This window comes from Babylonia areolata, chromosome 4 (assembly GCF_041734735.1).
Source record: "Babylonia areolata isolate BAREFJ2019XMU chromosome 4, ASM4173473v1, whole genome shotgun sequence".
Taxonomy (NCBI): domain Eukaryota; kingdom Metazoa; phylum Mollusca; class Gastropoda; order Neogastropoda; family Buccinidae; genus Babylonia; species Babylonia areolata.
This window is the reverse complement of record NC_134879.1, coordinates 6,762,030-6,785,324: the sequence shown is the minus strand read 5'-3', so window position 1 is coordinate 6,785,324 and position 23,295 is coordinate 6,762,030. Positions and strand designations below refer to the sequence as shown.

Genomic DNA, 23,295 nt, shown 5'->3' with positions numbered 1-23,295 from the left:
TTAATACTCTTTTACTGTGATCTTTGTTTGTTTCTTTTTTTAATTTCTGTACTTACTTTCCTTTCGTTCCCTGCTTCTTCATAACTTACTTTCTTATTCTTTCTCGACTACCTTTCGTCTTCAACAACATCGACTCACACCAAAACAAGCGGCGACAATTCAGCAGTAAGCAGAGCTCCGCCAACATGTCTCCGGCGACAATTTAGCGGAGGCGAAAATTCAGCGGTTAACATAGAACAGGTGTTTGTACAAGCTGTTTCAGTTTTGAAATGGTTTACCTTTCTTTGCTCTCTCTCTCTCTCTCTCTCTCTCTCTCTCTCACATTATATATATATATATATATATATATATGCACATACATGCACACGCAAGTAGACACATCAACACACACACACACACACCCTAGCATACATATACAACCACAACATTAAGTTATCTTCTTTCAGTCTTAAGTCGAAAGATAATGAACTGTAAAACTATAGGATCCATACAGACTGCACTTTAGCTCTCGAGCGATAATTCACATTCAGTTTATTCAGTGGAAGTAACGTATTATTATATGTAACTGCTATACTTGTTTTTATATATTAATAAATTTCGATTGTGAAACAACGCATAATAACTGGGTGTTTTTTTCACCCAAGACAGAAACTCGTGTGTCTGTTAAATGGTGTCGTCAACTACTTCTGTTCCCCAGTGTCATGCTATTATCGCCTCAGTTTAGTGGAGGGGAAATGTTCTGAGTGTATTTTTGGGTCTTGTAAAAATGATATGTAATTGAAAATGTTCTAATTACCCTGATAGTATGTCAATCAAGAAATTAATCTGATGAAATACAAAACCTTTCAACAGTTTGACATGACAAATATAACGATATCGTCCCTGAACTGCCAGGAACTAGGATTTTTTTTACAGAAAAGAAGAGGTCATATAGCACATAGCATATATTTCGGAAGAAATCCTGTGTCATATACTGCCTACAGTATGCACGATTCACTACAAAAATAGAAAAATATCTAGCATCAGAATGGGGATATCAATGATTTTTTTGCTGTATTTAAAATTAAAGGCAACCAAGTAGAAGAGGTTACAAATGGGAACTTCATTATGATATCAGTAAAAACTATGAAGAAATACATTTTGCTAAAAAATAAAAATTAAAAAAAAATTAAAAAATTGCGGTCCAAATAAAGATAATTTTATGAAAGTTTAAAAGAACAACAATATTGGAGTATGAGAATCACGCCATTGTGTCAGTAGGTGATTGGAACATCGTTCTCGATCCCTCCGTTGATTATGATAAGCATAGCATTAACAACCCCAAAGCAGCTGTGTCTACATGCATTTGTTTATGCATTTCTAAAATCTTGTTTGTTTTGCCCTATTTTCGTCTCTTATGCGTGTACTTTTGCAAAACTATCTATATGTTAACAGAAATGGAAATTAGACCCCTCCACCCCCCACCCCATCCCCACCCCCCAAAAAAGCAACAAACAAAAACAAGACAAAACAAACACGCCAATGATCGTGTTCAGAATGAAAGGCTTAATAATCATAATTCAGATTATGCAGCCTTTACAGTCATTCTTCGTAAATTTAGCATTCTCTAAAATGTATATGATAAAATATGAATAAATTGTCAGTTTTTGTTGTTGTCGTCGTCGATTAAAAGTGCCCAACGTTTATTTAACCAGCAGTCTTGAATTTTCGTTTTAAACTAGAAAGTGTCAGACTTAGAACTGAAAATGGGCCACACACACTTAATGGAGTCTCCCGTCGGACCGACGGACGAATAGGCAGGCAGGTGTATCTGTCGGTGTGTGTCCTCATATGGGAGAAGAGGCCGATTCTGGATGCGCAGCACTTCCCACAGGTGTTGCAAGGGAAAACGTCTCCAGAAGTTGAGCCATGCTTCCTTTGCTCACGCTTCTCCTTAATGGCCAGCGTTCTCTTGTTTTCAAACGTCTTTATGCCACTAGAGCACAGCATCCTCCAGCGAGAGCGGTCAAGGGCATCAGTTTCCCAGGAAGCGATTTATATGTTACAGGCTTTGAGGTTTGTCTTCAAGGTGTCCTTGAAGCGCTTGCAGCTGGCCATATAAGAGCATCTTCGGGATCCTGCTGTCTGTCATGCGGACAGGGTGTCCTGCCCAGCGTAGCTGGCACTGGATCAGCAGGCTTTTGATGCTGGGCAGGCCGCTCCTCTCTAGGACCTGGAGGTTGGAGACTGTATTGCCACTTTTTGCCGAGGATCTTTCGTAGACATCTCTGGTGAAACTGCTCAAGTTGTTGAATATGACGGCGATACGTCGTCCATGTTTCACAGCAGTACAACAAGGTGGTCAGCACAACAGCTCTGTAGGTTTTCATCTTGGTGCCGAGCCTGATGCCTTTGTTGTTCTACAGCCTGTTGTTGAGTCTGCCAAAGGCGGAGCTGGCCTTGGTGATGCGCAGCTTTGCTTCTGCATCAAGTGCTCCGTTGCTGCATAGGGTGCTGCCCAGGTAGCAAAACTTGTCGACTGACTTGATCTCTGTGTCATCGATCTTGATTGCAGATGTGGGTGGGGGGGTGGGGGCGTGGGGGGGCACTGGCGTTCTGTGAGCTGGGCCACACACAGCTAAGATAAAACATGCATACACTTAACTTCTTGCCAGTGGCAGTAAACTTCAAAGCAGTACAGTACTTCTTGATCATTGAACGATACAAAGGCATTCAACTTCCATCATTGCTGCTCAGCGCTGCCCACCGCCTAGTTGTCAACAGGCTCTGATTATGACTAAACCGGATCTTCTTTGTGTGTAGTTTAACTCCGCAAAGTATGTATCACTCACCAGTTTTCGTATAGTCCGGTGAAGTTGCGTGTGCATCCTTTTTTGAACAAAAACTATAGACTACACTGACAACGACAACACTCCAACATACACATTGGTTATTCAAGAAAGTACGCGGCATCGTTTGATCAACGTTTGAACTGTCACGACTAGTGTGCTGCACATGCCGATGAGGGGTATGTTTCTCCACATCACCAGTCAGGAACACAAAACATTGTGTGCATCACAGAACCAGTGCTCGCATATGTAGCGATTTTTCTATTTCAGCTGTTCAACTGTTGAACAAGTCCCAGTGCCTCATATCTTCAAACATTTGCGCTCTTCAGTTCACCATCACTATCGCCATCCTTGATAATTTCTTCTCTGCCGTTCACCACCGAGGTTGACCTCAAACTTGTACATATATTGGCTAATTCTGAGGCAAGAGTGAAGTTGAGTATGCTTTGGTGGTTTATTGATGGAAATTTGATTGCAGAGGATGAGAGAGAGATAACGAACACCAGACCTTTAAACGTTGAAAAATACCACGCTAATGTAGAGAAAATAAAAGAAGAAAGAGCGGTTGTATGTATTGTGTGTGTCACAGCCCGGGCTGGTTTGCCCATGTACCCCCACCCTTCCCAGACTAACGCCCCGACAACACAAACACAGACACAGAAAAGTTCAGCTCGGTTCTTTACTGACACATGGAACGAAATAAAGACATGACAAATCAAAGCACACAAACGTTTCCCCCCATCTAACTACAGCACAATTAATTCAGTTCCAATCCTTCATGTCGCAGAGTCACTGCAGCACCAGTCCAGCACATCGACACTACCAGAGGTCACCTGAGCGAACTCCACCCAACATCAGAAGATTGAAGTAACTTGTAGACTCTAGGGTTAAGGTAGGATGGGGAGAGGGGGACAATGGAAAAGGGTATGTTGGGAATGTGGAGGAGGGGGAGTGGGAAACTGGGGCAGGGAAACACAGACTGTTCCAGCGTCGAACATGGGGCTCCGTTGAAGGCAGTGGTACGGGGGAAGTCACAGGAAAAATCTGGAACAATGAGCTCCCGGTCTCTGTAGACTACACTTTTACAAGTTCAAAAGAATCCCTCCCCCTCCTCGCGCCCCAACCTCCTCAAGCAACAGATATTAAACTAACCAGGGAAGCAAGAGCATAACTTGTTATAAACAGCCTCTCCCCCAAAAAGCTCCAAACTATAAACATGAAAAGTGCATGAACCGTTTGTTATCATTTCCCACAGTAATTAAAGGGTTAAACCAGACATTCCGAAGGAACCCATTACAAAAAACAGCAACCTCCAACTGACAAAATGTCAGCCTTATGTCAGTCCTGCTTGTTTCGAATATTAGAAACAAAACTCAGTGATGTGATAACACAAACTAACAATCTCGTTTCAGTTACAAGATGTTTCAGAAATTTCATACTGCAGTTAGATACAGTTTCCACTATAAAGAAAAATACATTTGAACCAATAACCCGAGCTGAATACATAGAGAAATAACACGCCTTAACAGAATACACACATTCCCCAATTCCCCAAAATATCTAGAAATAAAATATTGGAATTAAAAGATTTCCGATAAAAACATCCCCCTAACCTTACAAACGCACGATAGATAATTCTCCTTGAAGACAACAAAAGTTACAAGTCACATCACTAAGTTAACACAACAGACAAATACACAACTCCGTCACCTGTCACCAGGTAGACACACAGGCACACCACTGGCCCAGAGTGAAAATAGACCACACACAGAGGAAGAAGGGGGTTGACAAGGAAAACGCCCGACAACTTCTGTCAGACGGCACCCAACAGCTCACACGCTGGAATGGCGACCTGTCTCTAAGAGAGCTTGGCATCAAAAGCGAAGCTGAATCTTTCCACTTAACCTACATTAACTTCTAAACTCGCTCAAGAGTTCAAAAATGCTCAAGGAATATGAACATGCCACACACATATCGCAGAGACGCACGTGCATACGCCCAGTTAAACTGAGCATATACACGAAGGAGAGAGGGTGGTGAAGGAGAGAGGAAGAGAGAGAGAGAGAGAGGGGGGGGAAGGAGGGAGAGAGAAAGGGGGAAGAGGGAAGGAGAAAAGAGGTGCACATAGGCACGCACACAGATCGCCAACGAGCCGTGACAGTGTGAGGGATCATGGGAGTCGGACAGAAAATAATGGTATTTCGCAAATATCCTCACTATGTAACGAAAGTGTAATGTTAATGTGGAAGCATGTTTGTTAGAATAAGCGTGCTTATAACAGAACCAGCGTGGCACACGAGGCAGTAGAAGTGGGGTGTATGGATACGTGTATGTTTGGAAGAGTGGGAGAAAATTTTATTACTTTTTGTTACAATTGATTTCTCAGGATGAAATACGGGCTTCTGTCCTCCATTGGGGGGTTTGTTGCCACAGTGCAGTGCCACCCTTTTTTCTTGGTCTTTTTATTGTCTTTAAGTGTATTCGTATACTGTCGAGGCGGATTTTTCTATAAAATTATAACAGGGACAATCCTATTCTTGCCGTGGGTTCGTTTACATGCACTTAATGCATGATGTACAATGGACTTCAGTTTTTCTTTTCATCCGAAAGACTAGCACCCAGACCACTACTCAGAGCCTAGTGAAGGGACAATCGTTACCTAGTCGGTAGGCCACCTACATTGACGTAGCAGACTGCAAATGCAGTTACACAAAATAAACACATATAAGCAAATCAAATAAACATACATAATCACGAATCTGTTACAAATCTTACACAAACTTGTCATTGCTCCTCAGTTAACGACATCTAGTCTGGTCTACATTAAACAAGAAAATCAAGCTTTTTCACCTCACCTCATGGAAACCTGACAACCAAATCACGAGCAGGGACAGCAAATAAACTATCGACCCAAACTAACGGGAAAGTCGATAAAAGAAGCAAACAAAAACAGGTTGAGGACAGCGTACGGACTCCTTTCCCCATTTTTATCGCGTGTGTTTCAGCCTCACTCAGTGTTGCCTACACCTGGCAATGGTTTTGAGATCCATTGCGACGTGGGTCACACCTGTCCTCTACCTGTCTACATCCATAGCGATTCATCGTAAGTGTGTGTGCGTGTGTGTGTGTGTGTGTGTGTGTGCGCGCGCGCGCTTATGATCCCAGTGTACCCCCCCACCTCTCTCGCTCTCTCTTCATCTCATGTCTCCCTCTCTCTCCGTGTCCATGAAACATTTGTGTATACATACACACACACACACACACACACACATACACACACACACACACACACACACACACACACACACACACAGATACACTCACAAAACTGACCTTTATTAGGTTGCCTCGCAATATTTGCTTGTTTGATTGATTTGTTTCCTTGTGCTCGTTTCAGTTCGGTTGTTATTATTTTTATTCTACGTACGGTATGCATCAATTTGAAACACATCTCAAAATATTGTTTTCTTGATAAAATGAATAAAGAAATGATGAACATTGATAGATAAAAGAATAGATAAGACGATTGCTTCGTCCATTGGTTATTCTGAATGATTAAAAACTGGTCTACATACATCTAGTATATAAGCAAAGAAATGCATGCATTACCTTTCCAGTGTTAAACCATAGTGGCTAGAGCTTGGCCTGTAAACACCAAAGTCATATATAAATGGATCAATTTACAATAAACAGCGTTGACTCCTTCAGGGTTCAGTCAGATAAATACATATACACATATTCTAAAATGTAACGGCTGGGCTGCTTGTTTAACCTAATAAAAAAAAAAAAAAGAACAAGTGAGCAGAAAGCGTGGCGGTATTCCAGCGGTCCTCCAGAGGTGACGCCAGGCCGGCACACGCCAGGCATCACAGGGGTAATGATGCCTCCCACGCCGACCGCTGTCCTGAACCACACTCAGGCCTCTACCTTCTACGTCACACCATACACCCAGGGTGAACACCACGTCTGCGTGGACGTCAAGCAAAGGTAAGCCTGACAGAGCCATGTGTGTGTATAACATGAGAGGTGGGTTTCAGTACTGTAGCACTGTTGAAGGTCGGTGGGGAGGGGTGTTGTGGAAATCGAAATATGTTTTTGGAATGTATTTTTGCTGATTTGTGTGTATGAATTCTTCTCTAATTCTTTGCATAGTTCTTTGAATAGTGTTTGACAGTGTAGGCAGTCTCATTTGCTTTGAATTGTTAGAATATCTACTCTTTTCTGTTGCGAGATCTTGGCAGGATGTGTGTGTACGTGTGTGTGTGTGTGTGTGTGTGTGTGTGTGTGTGTGTGTGTTCTTTTCTGAAGTCGTATGGTACGTGGAATTTCGAGAAACAAGTGAAATGATGGTCTTCCATTTCCTTAACAAAGTAATAATGTGTGTTCACTTTTGTTGTGGCCAGTGCACCTGGGGGTATATAGCAACATCGTTTATTTTCTATTAGTTCGTTTATGGACAGTATGTAATAGACTTTTTTCTCACAACGTGGTTTTGCTGCAGCAACGGTGTGGACAGCGTATGCTACACGGTAAACAGTCAAGGTAAATATATCAATTATTCATTGTTGGTGCTTGCTTTTTTCGAAAAATGTGTGTGAGTGTGTGTGTGTGTGTGTGTTTAGATTTCTTTTGGTTAGTGGGTTGATTGATAAGTTTGTTCACTGCATCTTTCTTCTGTTGTTCAGGAGAGTGTTTTGGGGCTTCGCTTTTATTATGTAAATGTTTTCTTAACAGGCATGTAGTATTGTTATATCATTTTATGGTACATTGAGCATAGTATAATTCAGTATGCATTTCACTTACTTTGTTTTCTGATAAAATCATCTTTCTCTTTGTTTTCTGATATCTTTTTCTGTTATATTCAGGTAATGCGCCCACCACGAGCCAGCCACCAGCTGTAAGTGATTTAAACTACCCACGTGTTGTATTGTGCTGTTATTGATTTTGACTCACGTGTGTAAACAAACTGACTGAGTTTCTGAAATAACCCTTTTTCGGTTGTCCGTAGGAGTCGGTCTGTATATGTGTCCGTGGTTCCGTGGTATACTTTTAAAGATTTCATTTTATGTGGAAACACCAAACTTGGATTACACACAGAAAAATATATTTCCACCCATACCAGTTATATAGGTGTAACTGTTGCGGATTAAACCATATTTTCGGATCGCGAATTACTTTTCTCACCTAGCCATAGAAACTGCAAGATGTTTGTTTTTTGTTTGGGGGGGGTGGGGGTCGTTCCCGGTTTGTTGCCGGATTATCGTTTGGGTTGGCAGGATATACGTTGTTTTTTCCCAAATACAAATATATTACTGTACACTGAGATGCTACATCAATACATTGCTCTGAATATCAATCATTCCACCTCAAAATAAATACGGGAAGAACAATATATATTCATTAAAAGATCGATCCATGTGCCCAGTTTCCAACAAAACAATGATATAGGCAGAATCTCAAGTATCTGTTCACACATTGATTCCATACGGTATTACTACGCCCAGTTCACATAGAAATAATGTAGGCAGAACAACGAGTATTCATTCACACATTGATTCTATATGATATCACGATGCCTGGCTCACATCAAAACAATATAGTTAAAACAACAGATTTTCATTCACAAATTAATTGTATGTACTATTCTAATGCTTAGTTTACATTAACAGATCAATAATCATTCATTCACACCTTTATTCCATGTAATATAACGCTTATTTCTGCACAGTCATTTCTGCACAGTTTTTGTTTTATTCCATAGTTATTTTTAAAAAATACTTGTCAGCTTTATATGCCCTTTTTTACTCACTTGTGTAAACAAAGTGAGTCTATGTTTTAACCCGGTGTTCGGTTGTCTGTGTGTGTGTGTGTGTCTGTGTGTCTGTGTGCCCGTGGTAAACTTTAACATAGGCATTTTCTCTACAAATACTTTGTCAGTTGACACCAAATCAGGCATAAAAATAGGAAAAATTCTGTTCTTTCCAGTTATCTTGTTTAAAACAATATTGCACCTCTGGAATGGGCACACACAAAAAATATTTAAAAATGAAGCCTGATTATATGCAAACTACATTCACTGTTATATTTATATTTTTTGTATTCTCTAAACTTGGCACCTTGATCTGATATTCTGACACAACAAGAGCAGTCATTATTATCATTTTTTGTTCAAACAGGAACTTCTTTTGCTAAGCATGGAAGTTTTATTTATTTTGCAAACGTTTTGGTGCAGATAATAAAAAAGGGAAATTACTCTGCTAGGGGACTTAATTTGCTTTAAACTGATCTTTCTCATCTTAAACATTACATTTTGAAATTATACTCAATACATAAAAGGCTTGTGTGTTTTACTCTCAGTGTACAGGGCTTTCACTATGTTCATTCACCCAAGTGGTCTTTTTCGGAAAATACTAAAATCAATACGACGAGTGGACTTTACAGATCTGTTGGCAGAGCCCTGAAGGTCATGGGCAAAAATCAATTGCGTACACATATTTATACACATTCAAAGCGCGTGCTCATATTCTTCGCGAACGCGAACGATGCTATTTTGTTTCAAGTTGTTGACCTGCCCGTTCAATCCTATATTCAATGGACAATACACGATAACATGTTATGGAAAGTTGGAGAAGGAGACCGTTAAATATTTATTCAGAGAAAGATTTGTGAATGCCTCATCACTTACTGGATTATGCCCCAAACTGCCATAAAAATATCCACAGAATCAGTCGGAATTCACAGTTAAAAATTGTAAACCATGCGAGTTAATACCCTTGAACTGATCACGATGAAACGAAAAAAATTCCAGTCTTGACTTTTCTCAAAATGAAGTCCTTTTTACTTCTTACGACGTTTAGAAGTACTTGTACTTGGCTCTACATGTTATTAGTTTAACAAAATACTAAATTTTCATATCAACTTTAAAACTATAAAACTAGAATGAACATACAAGAGAAATTGAATTGACCGTGTCGTACTACATTCCCGGCGGGTGTAACTAAACTTGTACATCTATCTAGATCTAGTGAAAACGGCTAAATGTTGCAGTGTGATTGCGGCGATAGCCATTAAAAAGAATTTTTTTAAATTTTTATTGCCCTTAAAGATTTTTTGAATGCCCAAGATACATCAGAATAATATGATTTAAACAGCGTTCTCACTGCGAATACCGCAATTGATTTATCGCCCTTTAAAAAAGTATGTTCAAATGTTAAATTTTAGAACGTCAGTTAAGGAGCCACGATAATGTAATGGATAAGACAGTTTCTTCTCACCCGAACACGCGGGGTTCGAATCTGGTTAGGCCTTTTTTTTTCTTCTTTTTTTTTAACGCGAAGCTTTGTAATAACAAATACAGAACACATTTTAACGATTTTTTTTTTTAAAGTGTATCACAAGTGAGTCTTGAAGGCCTTGCCTCTCTTATTTTTATATGTTATGGGTGTGGATTGACTTTATTGATTCAGCACTCGTATAAAAAAAAAAAAACTGGCTATCAATAGAATATATGAGAAGCATCCATCAGTTTTTGTTGTCATATCCAAAATGCACCAACACTTGGTTGAGATCATGTGTATCACAGTTTTACCAGCCGCCGTGGCGAAGTGGTTAGCGTCGCGGACTGACGGCTAGGGGTACGCAGGTTCGATTACCAGCAGAGGTGTGTTTTTCAGCCCGCGGCCAGGTCCTACCCCCGAGTTGAGTGTACTGTGGGCGTAAATGGGAAGATTGTGACCACACAATTGAGTATCATCCACTGTACGGATGCGTCTTTGGGTGTTTTGCTCAAATTTCCTGACCAACACTGCAAGTGTCTGTATCTTTCGGGTCTGGTTAACGCCGGGATATCATTATAACAGGAAGCGCAGAGTACAGCCTTGTCACGCAGTCCCAGACCTAATGGATCTCCATAGCAACATCGTCATCATCACCAATCTCCTCAAAAGTCCCAAACTCAGTGGCCTTCCATGCCCTGCTCTCATGGTGACCTCAGTTTCGACCCCCATACCCCCCACTTCCGTGGTTGGTGTGAAAGTCTGTCAGGGTCTTCAGTGTTGGCAGAATCATGGATGACTGTCGTTGGAGGGATGTGGTGGTGGTCACCACTATGTGGGAGACGCTCACTTAGTCTGGCTCCGCGACTAAGTTATTATTGTCGTCAGTGGGGGGCCTAGTGGTGGTTACCTAAATCAAAACAGGCACTACTGAACACCACCGAACAGCCATGCACGGTCTCCCCTAGTGTGTGGCCTCTTGACGATCTAACATTGATGGTTCCCTTTGGACTGCCGACGCTGGGACTGTGACATACGAACCCGGTTTGGCTGTGGGTGGAAGTCTAGGAATGAGCGTCATGAGAGTAATGCCACTGATACGATGCAAGATGATGGGACATCAAAAACAAAATGTTGATCACAGTTTGGACACTTTTCTTTTAAGTATCTTGCAAACTCTGTCCAAAATGATTGTACATGGTCACACTCCCATAGATAATGTAGGATTGTGTCCTTTTCGTTTTCACAAAAATTACTTTTGTTATTTGATAGCCTTCTCGTATTCATCAACATAGAATTCCTCACATAAACACAATAATTAATTTTGATCAGGATTCATCAGGATTTTATCTCTTGGGTATTTCTTGTATTTCAAAAATGTTCTTTATCCGAGTATTATTTTAATGTTCCCAATTTTTACAAGCATTTTGTAGTGCTGGTTTTCCAATATATATAAAACCCCTTTGATGTTTTTAGTTCACCATAACATTATAAGCTTTATGATTATGATTCAACCCATTCTGATTGTTGTTATCCACTGTAATGAGTTTTTTTTATATTGAGAACCTTCAAATGGAGTTTACACAAAGTATTCCATAACAGGAACAAGATTACAAATTCTGTCTTGAAATTCATAATATAAACAAAGAAATCTTCCATTTTCTTGTACAAGTTCTTTTTCATAACAGACAATTTTTTCTAACCCAGTCTTCAATGTACAAAAACTGCCACCAGTCTTGAATTTGATGTAAAAAAAAAACACACCAAAAAACAAAATATCTTGTTGATTATATACATCATCGGGGTGAAAAAAACATCAGAACAACTGTAAAATACGTCTTTCCAAAAAGGGCTTATTATTCGTCCTCCAACGTTCAGTGCTATTGGGCCATATTCCTGGAGTAAACCAACCCCTGGACATCCTTGTAACAATGTTTTTCCATTTAGGAGTAAATGACTGATTGCAGCATTTTTTTTCACTTACAGAAACATACTATAGCAATCATATTTATTTCCCCAATTGTGTATTGCATGTATTTTTCATAATTTAATTTTAATCCTGAAATTGCTTCAAATTCCCCAAGTACTTTGAAAAGTAACAGAAAAAAAAGTGTCATCAGCGAACCAATTCTATTTTTTGTGGATCAGCATTTGGTTACATTGCAGTTTTGAGACAACATGATATTCTATTTCTTGTCCGCAGTTTTAAAAAAAATAGAGAAAACTGCGTTCTTGACAGAGGTACTGAATGAACTAGAATGAGCATGCTGAAAATTTCAGTCAGCGAGAATATACAACTTCTTCATCTGCCACATGACTGAAGAGTCGGACACTGTGTGAATCGTTTAGCATGCGATAGCTGCTTTTGTGGTTTTCAGACAGAATGCATTCCATTTCTCATCTCAAGTTAAAAGAAAACTAAATTCTGGACAGAGCACACAGAATGGATCGTTCTGATTATGTTGGCTACTTTTGTTATGAAGTCATGAAAAAGACAGGAGTTCGACATATGCAAACGTATAATCAATAAATTGTTTAGACATTAGTGAAATGCGGATCCGCTGTAGCTCAGACGTCCAATACACACCAGTAGAACGTTTCAATACATCGAAAAAAATTCGCTTTTTGACAGTGAGCAAACAATATAGTTTGGATGAACTTCCGCAGTTTACAGCTGGTCCAATTGCAATAGGAAGATTGTGATGAAAACAGGACAAGTGTGTTTGTGATGTTTCAGGGTGGGACTTTCACAGGCGTCAGCCCTCCCCACCTGGCCCGAATCCCATGCAGTGTTCACACAGCTTGTCACGTCATCGTTCAGACTGTCAAGCCACAGTTACCAGGAAGGTGGTGGGTATGATGCATATAAAAAAAACAGTAGGTAACAGCTCCTCGGGTAAAGACTGTGACGTTGGTCTCACTGAGTCCTGGGATTTTTTCAATAGTTTATTTTCCCTGATGGTTAAGGAGGTATCTTTTAATTTTGGTTGGTACAGACCTGAGACTACAGCTTTAATATGTCTGTGAATTTGAAGACAAAATGATAAGACTTACACTGATGAAGATGTTCATGTCAGCAGTGTGTAGACAATCAGACGAAGTGACGAGCGTTGCGGACTAACGACTTGGGGTACGCGGGTTCGAGCACAGTCATGGAATTTTTTTTATGTACACATATAGGTTTTATTTGGCCACTGATTTACAAGTGCACCTTAGGCAGCGTTGCTGAGATTTCCCAACCGACACTACAGGTAGTTTGACTCCATGGCAGCATTATCATAATCCTCATCCTTATCTGCCATCCGAAAAGAACCTCACAGAAATTATCCCAGATTATGTGGCCTTTCAAATTCTTCTCTCATGGTGACCTCAGTTTCGAGTTTTCCTTCACTTACATAGTTGTCTCAGTACGTGTTATTCTCTCCAGTGTTGGCGGGTCGTGGAGGGAAGGGGTGGTGGTCTCCACTCAAGGGGAGTTCTCACTCAGTCTGGGTTCCGTGACGATCATCGTCGTCATCAGCGTAATATGTGGTGTCCTGTGTAGGCTGAATCAGAAGCAGCAGAAATGAGTACCACTACCACCAGCAGTGCAGGATCTCCTCTGATGTGTGTTCTTATGGTGACCTCACATCGGCAGCTCCCTGTCGTTTGCCCGTGGCATGATGATGACAGAACGTTTCCCCCGTGGCAGTGTACATGATCTATAATGTATATTATTTATCAGAATTAGTTGTAACCATGACGCAAATCAGTGGCCAGAAAACAACAATTTTCTTGCAACTGGTTTAGGTATTCTATACAAATGTTGAATATACATATCAGTAAAAGAGTAGGTAGAAACATTGCAGGAGGCATGAATATGTTATGTATTCTTATGAATGGGTATATTTATTTAGTCTAATGAATGGGCACTTCTGTTTATAACATTCGGATGAGACGATAAACCGAGGTCTCATGTGCAGCATGCACATAGCGCACGTAAAAGAACCCACGGCAACAAAAGGGTTGTTCCTGGCAAAATTCTGTAGAAAAATCCACTTCGATAGGAAAAACAAATAAAACTGCACGCAGGAAAAAAAATGGGTGGGGCTGTAGTGTAGCGACGTGCTCTCTCTGGGGAGAGCAGCCCGAATTTCACACAGAGAAATCTGTGTATGCGTGTGTGCATGCATTCGTGCATGTGTGAGTGTATGCAGAGGCGTATGCATGCATTTGGTATGTGCTCGTGTCTGTGAATATGTGTCCACACTGTCCATAGCCATCGTGAAGCTTTGCCTCGTAAGATCACATGCTTTTGATAGTGCCCACTGGTTGTGCAGCGATGACATAACCACACAGTCCAGCGGTACCTACGTCTTCAAAATGCCAGCAGACAGCCATGTGTGTAACACGGACGTGTTGCTTGAGCCTGACAAACTGACGGGGAATCAAGCCTGTGTCAAAGTGGGGTGAGTTGTAACGACGACAGGCATCATCATCGAGCTTTCTTTGCTTTGCTTTTCCCGAAGTTACGACAGAGTCGATGTCAACACTGTCGCAAGGGATTTGTCAGATAAGTTTCATGTGGATGATGAGTTTATTTATTTTCGCTATATATCATCGCTTGTGGTTTATTTATTTCTGGAAGGTGGGTGACGAGGGGTATCGGGAGTGTGAGCTGTGGACGGGAAGGGATGGGGGTAATTTACCGTAATTTTATCAAAGCAAATTAATTTTTTCTAGCCCTGATTTCATTGCAGGTTTTTTTTCTTCCACTGCATCTTCTCACCTTCGTTCCGTTCGTTGCTTACAGCCCCAATGTTTATTCGTGCACCTGCGAAAGAGGATTTTACATGTATGACCTCTATTTTCCACCCATTTAGGTGGCCTACACCGCCTTGGGGGGTGTGCATGTAGCATATGTTCACGTTTCCATAATCAACTGAAAGATGACCCGATTACATAATCCTGAGCGTGTGTGTACACACAACGGGGATCATGGTACTGCATATATGTTGATGAGGGAAACTGGAAAAGCTGATCTCCTTTCTTAAGCCACTGCAAGCCACGGTTAGATTTCAAAACCAGGACTTCCAAACTAAACGATGAACGCTTTAACTACTGGGCTGTCGAACCCAATCGAATGGTTTTATCAGTTTATCTATTCGTTTGAAGATCTGAGTATGCAGGCATTGTTTGTTGTGAAGCATTGATGCACACATACACGCGCACACTCACACACATATACACTCACAACACAACATAACACACACTTATATGCGTGTGCATACGCGTGCGCACACACACACACACACACACACACACACACACACACACACATATATATATATATATATATATATATATATATATATATATATATACACACATACATACATCCATACATATACACACGCATCCACATAACGTAAACACTCACACGCACTCACACATAAAGATACGGATACTAACATACACTTACGCACTTAACATACCTACGCACGCACACATATACATACACATATTCACACACACACACACACACTCTGTTGAAAAATATCCTTTCAAAAAAAAAAAAAAAAAATCCTTTCATTTTCATCATAATGATACCAAGTTCTTTCTGTTGGTGTTGTGTCCTGAGTCAGAAAACATGAGCGGATTTTTTTCTCTTCTAGAACAAACGGGGAGGAGCGCTGCTACACAATCCATCAGGTCGCTGATCCCAGTAAGTAAATTAGTCATTATGCTGTTTCAAAGTAGTGGGTTCAATAGCTCCTTGGCATCTTCTGGGTTAGCACTCTAAGAATCACCACAATTCTTAATATCACTAAGTTACGTTTTTTGGTATTATTGATACAGATATAGCGCCTATCTTTGGTCACAGACCAAGCTCTAAACTTTATGGATTGTTAAAGTACAGTAGTGGACTGAGCAGTAAGGTACATCTTTTCCTGTTGATATTGCTATTTTTATTGTCATTTTGTGGAAACGGCCAGTGAAATCAGCATGCGTTCATTCGTCTGAGCAGATTTATTCAGTCGAATCCGCCATACCATGAACAATGGCATGTCGTTCGTGTGCGTACAACACGCAGCGAATATCATAAAGTGATTCATTATTGTTACTGACAACAGTGTGTGCACAAAATGTGTCTGTGTACTGACCGCGTTCCGGTTGTTTGTGTCAGTGTATGTGAGTGGTGATATGGGTGGGTACTTTTGTAGCGCTTGTCCTCCGCCAGAGATCAAACTCTAAGCGCATTGCGCAACAGGCTGCGCCAGTGGGCGGTTATCATTCGTTTTCTGTATCATTCAATCAGGTTTCAGTCACACACACACGCACACACATACAGACATGTAACATTAATTTATGCATGTATGAACATTCTATTATTTTATTCACCCTGCCGTGTAGGCAGCCATACTGCGTTTTCGGGGGCGTGTATGCTGGGTACCGAACCCTGACTTGGATTACAGAATATTTAACGCGCGTATTTGATCTTTTGTGTGTGTATACACACGAAGGGGGTTCAGGCGCTAGCAGGTCTGCACATAATTATGTTGACCTGGGAGATCGAAAAACTCTCCACCCAAAACCCACCAGATGCGACGGGATCGAACTCCTGAAACACGAGCGATAATCCAACGCTCTAACCATCACAGTGGTGTGTGTGTGTGTGTGTGTGTGTGTGTGTGTGTGTGTGTGTGTTCATGGTATCCTTGAACGTTGACATTTACACAGCATTTGCATGTGAAACTAAACCGGGCAAGGTAATTAGATATCGATAAAACCCATCTAGCCATCAGTTTTATGAAGACGCTTCACGTTAGGGAAAGTGCTGAATCTCGATAAAGTTTCAGGAACATCTTTATCATCTGAAAATCAATCTTAAATTTTCTTGCAAGTAGTCATATCAGTATACTCTCTAAGGAGAGCTGGACAGTGAAAGGTCTTCAGAGAAGAAGCCCCCCTCAGTCAAGTGTTTCGGCCCTTAACTCCTTACACTCTAAGGAGGCCGGGCCGCACCCAGATCCCGACTCCTGGATGCCCTTGTATTGCCGCCCTTTTTTCTGGTCCTCACCATGTTCGAGCCTGCGCCTGAAGGGTGGTCGCCACTTCAGGACTGAGTCACCTTTTTCTGGCAGACATTTTAACCACTTAGCTATTGTTCACCTAGTTTGAATAGGGAAATTTAGGGAAATCCTTATGAAGTTTACTTTCATTCTTCCTCGACCAGATCCAGCTGGAACTCTTTTCTGCTGCTTCTGCCACTGCCTTGAGAGCCCGTGTCCTCTCTCTGCCAGAGACAGCTGTTTCCTGAGGCTGTAGGCAGATGCGCTTACAAACACTCTTGCACCAATCTCTCTATGGCAGATTCTCTCAGGCTGCTGGCTAGACTAGCTTACGTCTCAGCCTTGTAGATGTGGGCTTCCTCAATTTTGCTTTCGTATGGCACAGTGAGCTCAATCAGAATCGCTTGTTTCGTAGTCTTGGACTGGATTACTATGTCAGGTATCATGCCGCTCTTGCTGATGATTTCCGGGTGTTTCTTCCCCTCTGGTAGGTCAGCTGTGCATTCCCAATCTTCGGCATGTTTCCATGCTTTGGATGTTACAGCTGTTCCTGACCAGAATTTATTGCCTTCTGCAGAGCGGAACTCAACTGGAACTTCTGGTAGGGTTGGTGCTTCTTGGACAGTGCTCACCACGTGTGCAATTTCTTTTAGCACTTGGTTGTGCCCCCATGTGTACGTTCCTTGGCTCAACGCCGCTTTGCATGAGCCGAGGACATGTTCCACTGTTTGTTTGCCATGGCATAGTGGACACGCAGGGTCATCTGCTTTCCCCCATTTCACCAAGTTTGTATTCGAGGGAAGGAGGTCGTACACAGACCTTAAGATGAAGCTAATCCTTAGAGGGGCCATGTTCCACATATCGCTCCAGCTGAGGCTCCTTTGGAGTACATTTTCCCATGTTGTCCATTGCCCCTGCTGGCCTTGCTGGATTGCCTTCTGGACTCTTTTATCATCTTCTTCCTTCATGGTCTCCTGTATGATCATGTTTCTTTTTGCTTTCCCCTTTGCCTCAGACCACCATTCCATTTTTGTCGATCCCAGGCCGTGTCTGTTCGTTTTGGCGTGTCCTATTATTTCCTTCGTCTTGAGACTTTCTTTCGCTGCACTGACTGCCTCACTGACTTTCCATTTTCTGCCAGTCTTCAGCTTGGGTTGGTTTGATCTCACAACACTGTCTCCTGAGCCTTCGAGCATTCTGGGGAGTCTTGCCTTCCCTACCTTGTTTTCTTCGACAAGGGATTTCAGAGGCAGCCTTAGCTTTGCTTGGAGACAGCAGAGTGCCACGTCAGTGAGACCAAGTGGGACACCAAGCCATTTGCGTGTGTACTTGTTGATCTTTGCCTCAATTGACTCGACTGTGCTACAGCTGATATCAGGAGAGGCCACAAGAGCTTTGGAAGGCACCACACTTTGTATTTACCAAGAAGGCCACACTGGTCTGTGGTATGCAGGCCTTCTGCTGTCTGCTTGGTTTCCTTTCCTCTTTTTGTATCTTTCAGGGACTCATCATACCATCTTCCAAGGCTCTTGACTGGTTCATCAGACACCGTTGGAATGGCTTGGTTGGCTACAGTGAATATGACCGTTTTAGCTACCTTTCCTTTACGCAGTGAGAGGCTCCGTGATTTCTTTGGTTTGACGTTCATCCTGGCTGAGACAACTAGTTCGTCCAACCGCTTCAGTATTTCACGGGTGTCACCCTCTTTTGTTGAAAGGACTGTTGTGTAATCCATGAAGACTTTCAAAGGAGGTTTCTGGTATCCGCAACCGAGATCGGCTCCATCAGTTCCCTTCATTGTGGCTTTCAAGATCACTTCCATTGCCAGCACGAACAGGATTGGAGAAATTGCACAGCCTATGGCTATGCCCACTTCCAGATTGATCCAATCTCTCGTGTATTCCTTAGTGGTGAACTGCATTGAGAAGCCATGGAAATACTTCTTCAGCATTTCCCTGATGATAGTTGGTACATGGTTGCATCTCGAGAGCCACTTGGATCATCTCATGAGGAACTGACCCGTATGCATTTGCCAGCCCCAGCCGTACCACATCTAGGTTCTTTTTCTCTGCCTTTGCTCTTTGGATTGCATCCCAAATCATTATGGTATGTTCTACACAGCCAGGAACTCCTGGGATGCCGCCTTTCTGGACTGACACATCCAGGTACACATTTTCTTAGAGGTATTTTGTCAGTCTTGCAGCCATGACAGAGAAGAAGATTTTTCCTTCGACATTCAGAAGCGATATTGGTCTGAACTGGCTGATGGTACTTGATTTACACGCCATCAGCTATCATCCATTGGTTGCTGATCTTCAGGTTCCTCAAGCCTGATCTTATCACTCTGTGGAGCCACTCAAGGACTTTAGGACATTTCTTGTACAGCAGGTACGGTATTCCGTTTGGCCCTGGTGATGATTTGGCCCTGGCTTTCTTGACCACTTTCTGTACTTCCTCAAGGGTTGGTGGTTTATTGCTGGACTTCTTCTCTGGTTTCCTGGGATGAACTAAACCCTTGAGATCTAGTGGTTTCTTGCTTTGCGGATCGGAATACGTTTTCCTGAGATGCTGTTCAAGTGTTTCTTTGTCCACTGTGTGTCCCTGATTTGGGCCGTTCGAACAGTTTTTTTGCGAACTGAAAGGGGTCTCGGAAGAAGCTGTCTTGTGTTTTTTTTTTCTTTTTGCTCCTTTTTTTCCTTGCTGATTCTGCTTTACTGAGGGCACTGTGTTTTGCTTTCAGGTCTTCCACAGTTTCTGTAGACCCTGCTTCTTAATTTCTGAAGCAGTCTTCATCCTTCTCTTGAGCTTTCTTTTTTGCATTTCGGATGTTGTCCATTTCTCGTTGTCGCCTGAATTTTTGAGGAGTTGTTCTTGTCTTTGGTTCTTTCACTCCATAGGTTTCCCGACAGGCTGCGTACATGATATCTCCGTAGGTGGCTAACTTGTGTTCCATGGTGCTCTTTCCTATTAGCACATCAAGTTTTCGGACTATTTTCAGGTCCAGCTCTTCCCATTCCGTTTCTGCACTTGCAGGTGGCAAATTTTGTTTCTGGCGTTTGGCTTCAAGATCTTGTACAAGTGATACGTCTGAATTATCAGCGTTTATGTCCTTGGCACTGTGGTTTGAGTCCTGGCCTTGGTTATGCGACGTCTTTGCTGGTGCAGTGCGCTGCTGAGCATTCGTCAGATTCTTCGTACAACCCTTTAAGGTCCTGTGGATCTTCATGCCACGCTCAGTGGAGAATTTCCGCCCACAGACACATGGGAAATATTAGAAGCGGCAATAATGTCATGTCAGTGTGTTAATATATTCTAACCAACCAATAAGAATTAACTCAGCAAATAAAAAATTAAAAGGAGCAATACTTGTACAATATCAGTGGGTCCAAATTATGACACTACTGACAAAAAGACAACAGAAAATGTCATTTGGGACGACAGGATTCCCCCGCCTTCCGCCCTCTTCTTTCTGTCCGTTCCTGTCCCAAGTGTCAGAATGGTGATCGGACGGATAAGAAAATTAGACCGAAATAGGAAGAAGAGAAAGTGAAAACAGAGAAAACAGAATTTGCAAGAAATGTAATATGGGAAATGTATGTAATATGGGAAATGAATATCATGTTGTATTACAATGTCTGAACAATACTGTAATTCGAAACTTATACCAAGTATTTTGTCACATTCGTCAATCCCTCCGTCTCCATGTACCACGTGTTATGAGTCGTCATAAGGCGTCTGGGTACCTGACTGAATCAGATGGAAAAGAGCTCGAGGAAAAGTTTCTGGCTTCTGTTTTCGAGACTCTCCAAAAACATACTTGTGATGATAGCAATGGATCTGACAATTGGCGTTTTAGTGCAAAGAGACATTTACGTTTTCGACGAACGATTTTTTTTTCTAAAGAAGTAAACTGTATGTTCTAGACCGTTTATCATTTCAAAACTATTTCATTCGTCGCAGCTCGAATGTACTTGTTAAATAATGCCATAACCTTTCATTAATGAATTTTCTGGTACTCCAGGATTCTACAGTTCCAAAATTCTATGGAAAAGTCCTTAGAAACCACACATGAGTTTTGGAGTGTTTGACGGTCTTGATAATTGTTGAACAGCAATCAGTCAAACTGGTCACACAGTTGAAAACACGATGATATTCTACGTGCCCTGTCATTTGTTGAAAACTCTCTTGTCATTCAGTAGAAGTAATTTCTTGTAAATGTGCAATAATTTTCCAGAGCACTATTCCATGTGGTGGATAAGATAGTAATGAAACATGGTTACATATTCCATTCAGATGATCATGATATTTACACTTTCCATTCAACAGATCCGTGCTTTAACAACCCATGTCAACACGCGGGACAGTGTGTGTTGGCGCCTTCAGACACTAACGGTTACCATTGTATGTGTCCTCCCTTCCATACAGGACCTCAGTGTAACACGGGTGAGTGCAGTATCTGGGTTTGTATTTGTTGTTGTTGTTGCTGCTGCTGTTGCTGTTGTTGTTGCTGCTGCTGTTGCTGTTGTTGTTGTTGCTGCTGCTGTTGCTGTTGTTGTTGCTGCTGCTGTTGCTGTTGTTGTTGCTGCTGCTGTTGCTGTTGTTGTTGTTGCTGCTGCTGTTGCTGTTGTTGTTGTTGCTGCTGCTGTTGCTGTTGTTGTTGCTGCTGCTGTTGTTGTTGTTGTTGTTGTTGCTGCTGCTGTTTTTGAGAAGAAAAAAACAACAAATAAAAGCAAGGTCAGTCTGCAAAATCTTCCATGATGATTTAGATTTTAACGATATCGCGGGCCTGCGCGCTTCTCTCTCTCTCTCTCTCTCTCTCTCTCTCTCTCTCTGTTTCTGTAAGGCGTGAGTAAATCTATTCATGTCATAGAATGTAAAAAAAAAAAAGTTTTTGTCATAACATTGGCGTGTCATTGTCTAAAACATTTGTGGACGTAGTGATTTTGTTCCCAATATTTTAAAAAGTCTTTTCGTGTGTGTTCTGCTGTTGATTAGACTGGCTAGGAAAGTTCATAAGGCGAACAGCGTTCTAACACTTCATAACTATTCTCATAATTACCTTCACAGACTTCAAAAGAATACACCTAATCTTCACGATTGTCGTGAAAAGCTGAAAATTGAAAGTTTTGCTTGGGCAGTAGCTTGTAATTGTGTCATCAGGTCAGTCTTGGCACAGTAAAAAGACATTTGATATGTATTTCCTCTGACTGTCCTTTAGGTTTCGTTTTCGTATGTTCATTTTTACTTTCGTATGCTTTTCAGATGGAACGGACCAACCAGTCAGTAAAAATGCTGATACACAAAAGGTAAACTCTTGCACAAAAAAGTTCTCGTCATACGTACAAAGATGACTCAACACATCACCACACCACGCCACACCACACCACACCACAACACAACACAACACAACAGCATAACACAGCACAGCACGATACGATTATAATTCTTACGAAAATTAGAATGTGCTTCTAGGCCGATAAGTTGGCGCTGTTATTATATCGAATCAGCCTGTCAGGCAGACTGTTTCAGTCATTGCTTCAACCTTGGATCAACCAGTGAATTAAAATGCTAATACAGAAAAGGTAAACTCTTGCATGGAAAAGTTTTCGTCATGCATACAAAAGTATGGCACCACACTACACCACACCACACCGCAACACAAAGCAACGCAGCGCATGCAACGCAAAGCAACACACAACACGACACGACTTAACACGACACAGCATGATAGGACACAATCCTAATTCTTACGAAAATGAAAGTGTGCGTCTAGCCCGATAAGTTGGCGCTGCAATATCGAGTCATCCCTTCAGGCAGACTGTTTCAGTCCTTGCTTGGCAGGCTCCGGTTCAGTTCCAGTGCTGTGTGTGACTGCTATGTTCGTTCCAGCCTCATGCTGTGGTGCCCACTCCAAGCAACGGTCTGGAGATTCACTGCGATGTGGGCAGCACCTGCACCATCCCTGTCTACGTGGCTGGGTAAGAAACATTTTCAGGGTGAACTCGATAGACTGAATAGCTATATGCACTCTAATGGTTTTGAGTTTTCTGTAGAAAAAACGCATTTGATCCTCTTTAAAGGTTATAACCCCAGAAAACTACCACGATTTTTTGGGGGGAGGACATGAAATATTTTTCAAGT

The 23,295-nt window shown here is 41.7% G+C and overlaps 1 protein-coding gene across 3 annotated transcripts in view; it reads left to right on the top strand.

Annotated features, from left to right (window-relative positions):
- Positions 1–23,295, top strand: part of LOC143280810 (uncharacterized) — a 231,135-nt gene that overhangs the window by 176,023 nt on the left and 31,817 nt on the right. For all 3 annotated transcript variants that reach the window (XM_076585503.1, XM_076585501.1, XM_076585502.1), the window contains exons 52-61: positions 5,834–5,931; positions 6,654–6,815; positions 7,330–7,370; positions 7,694–7,725; positions 12,840–12,952; positions 14,422–14,550; positions 15,757–15,806; positions 21,481–21,597; positions 22,417–22,460; positions 23,044–23,132. In XM_076585503.1, coding sequence (XP_076441618.1) covers positions 5,834–5,931; positions 6,654–6,815; positions 7,330–7,370; positions 7,694–7,725; positions 12,840–12,952; positions 14,422–14,550; positions 15,757–15,806; positions 21,481–21,597; positions 22,417–22,460; positions 23,044–23,132 — 875 coding nt within the window. The remainder of the gene's footprint in view (positions 1–5,833; positions 5,932–6,653; positions 6,816–7,329; positions 7,371–7,693; positions 7,726–12,839; positions 12,953–14,421; positions 14,551–15,756; positions 15,807–21,480; positions 21,598–22,416; positions 22,461–23,043; positions 23,133–23,295) is intronic.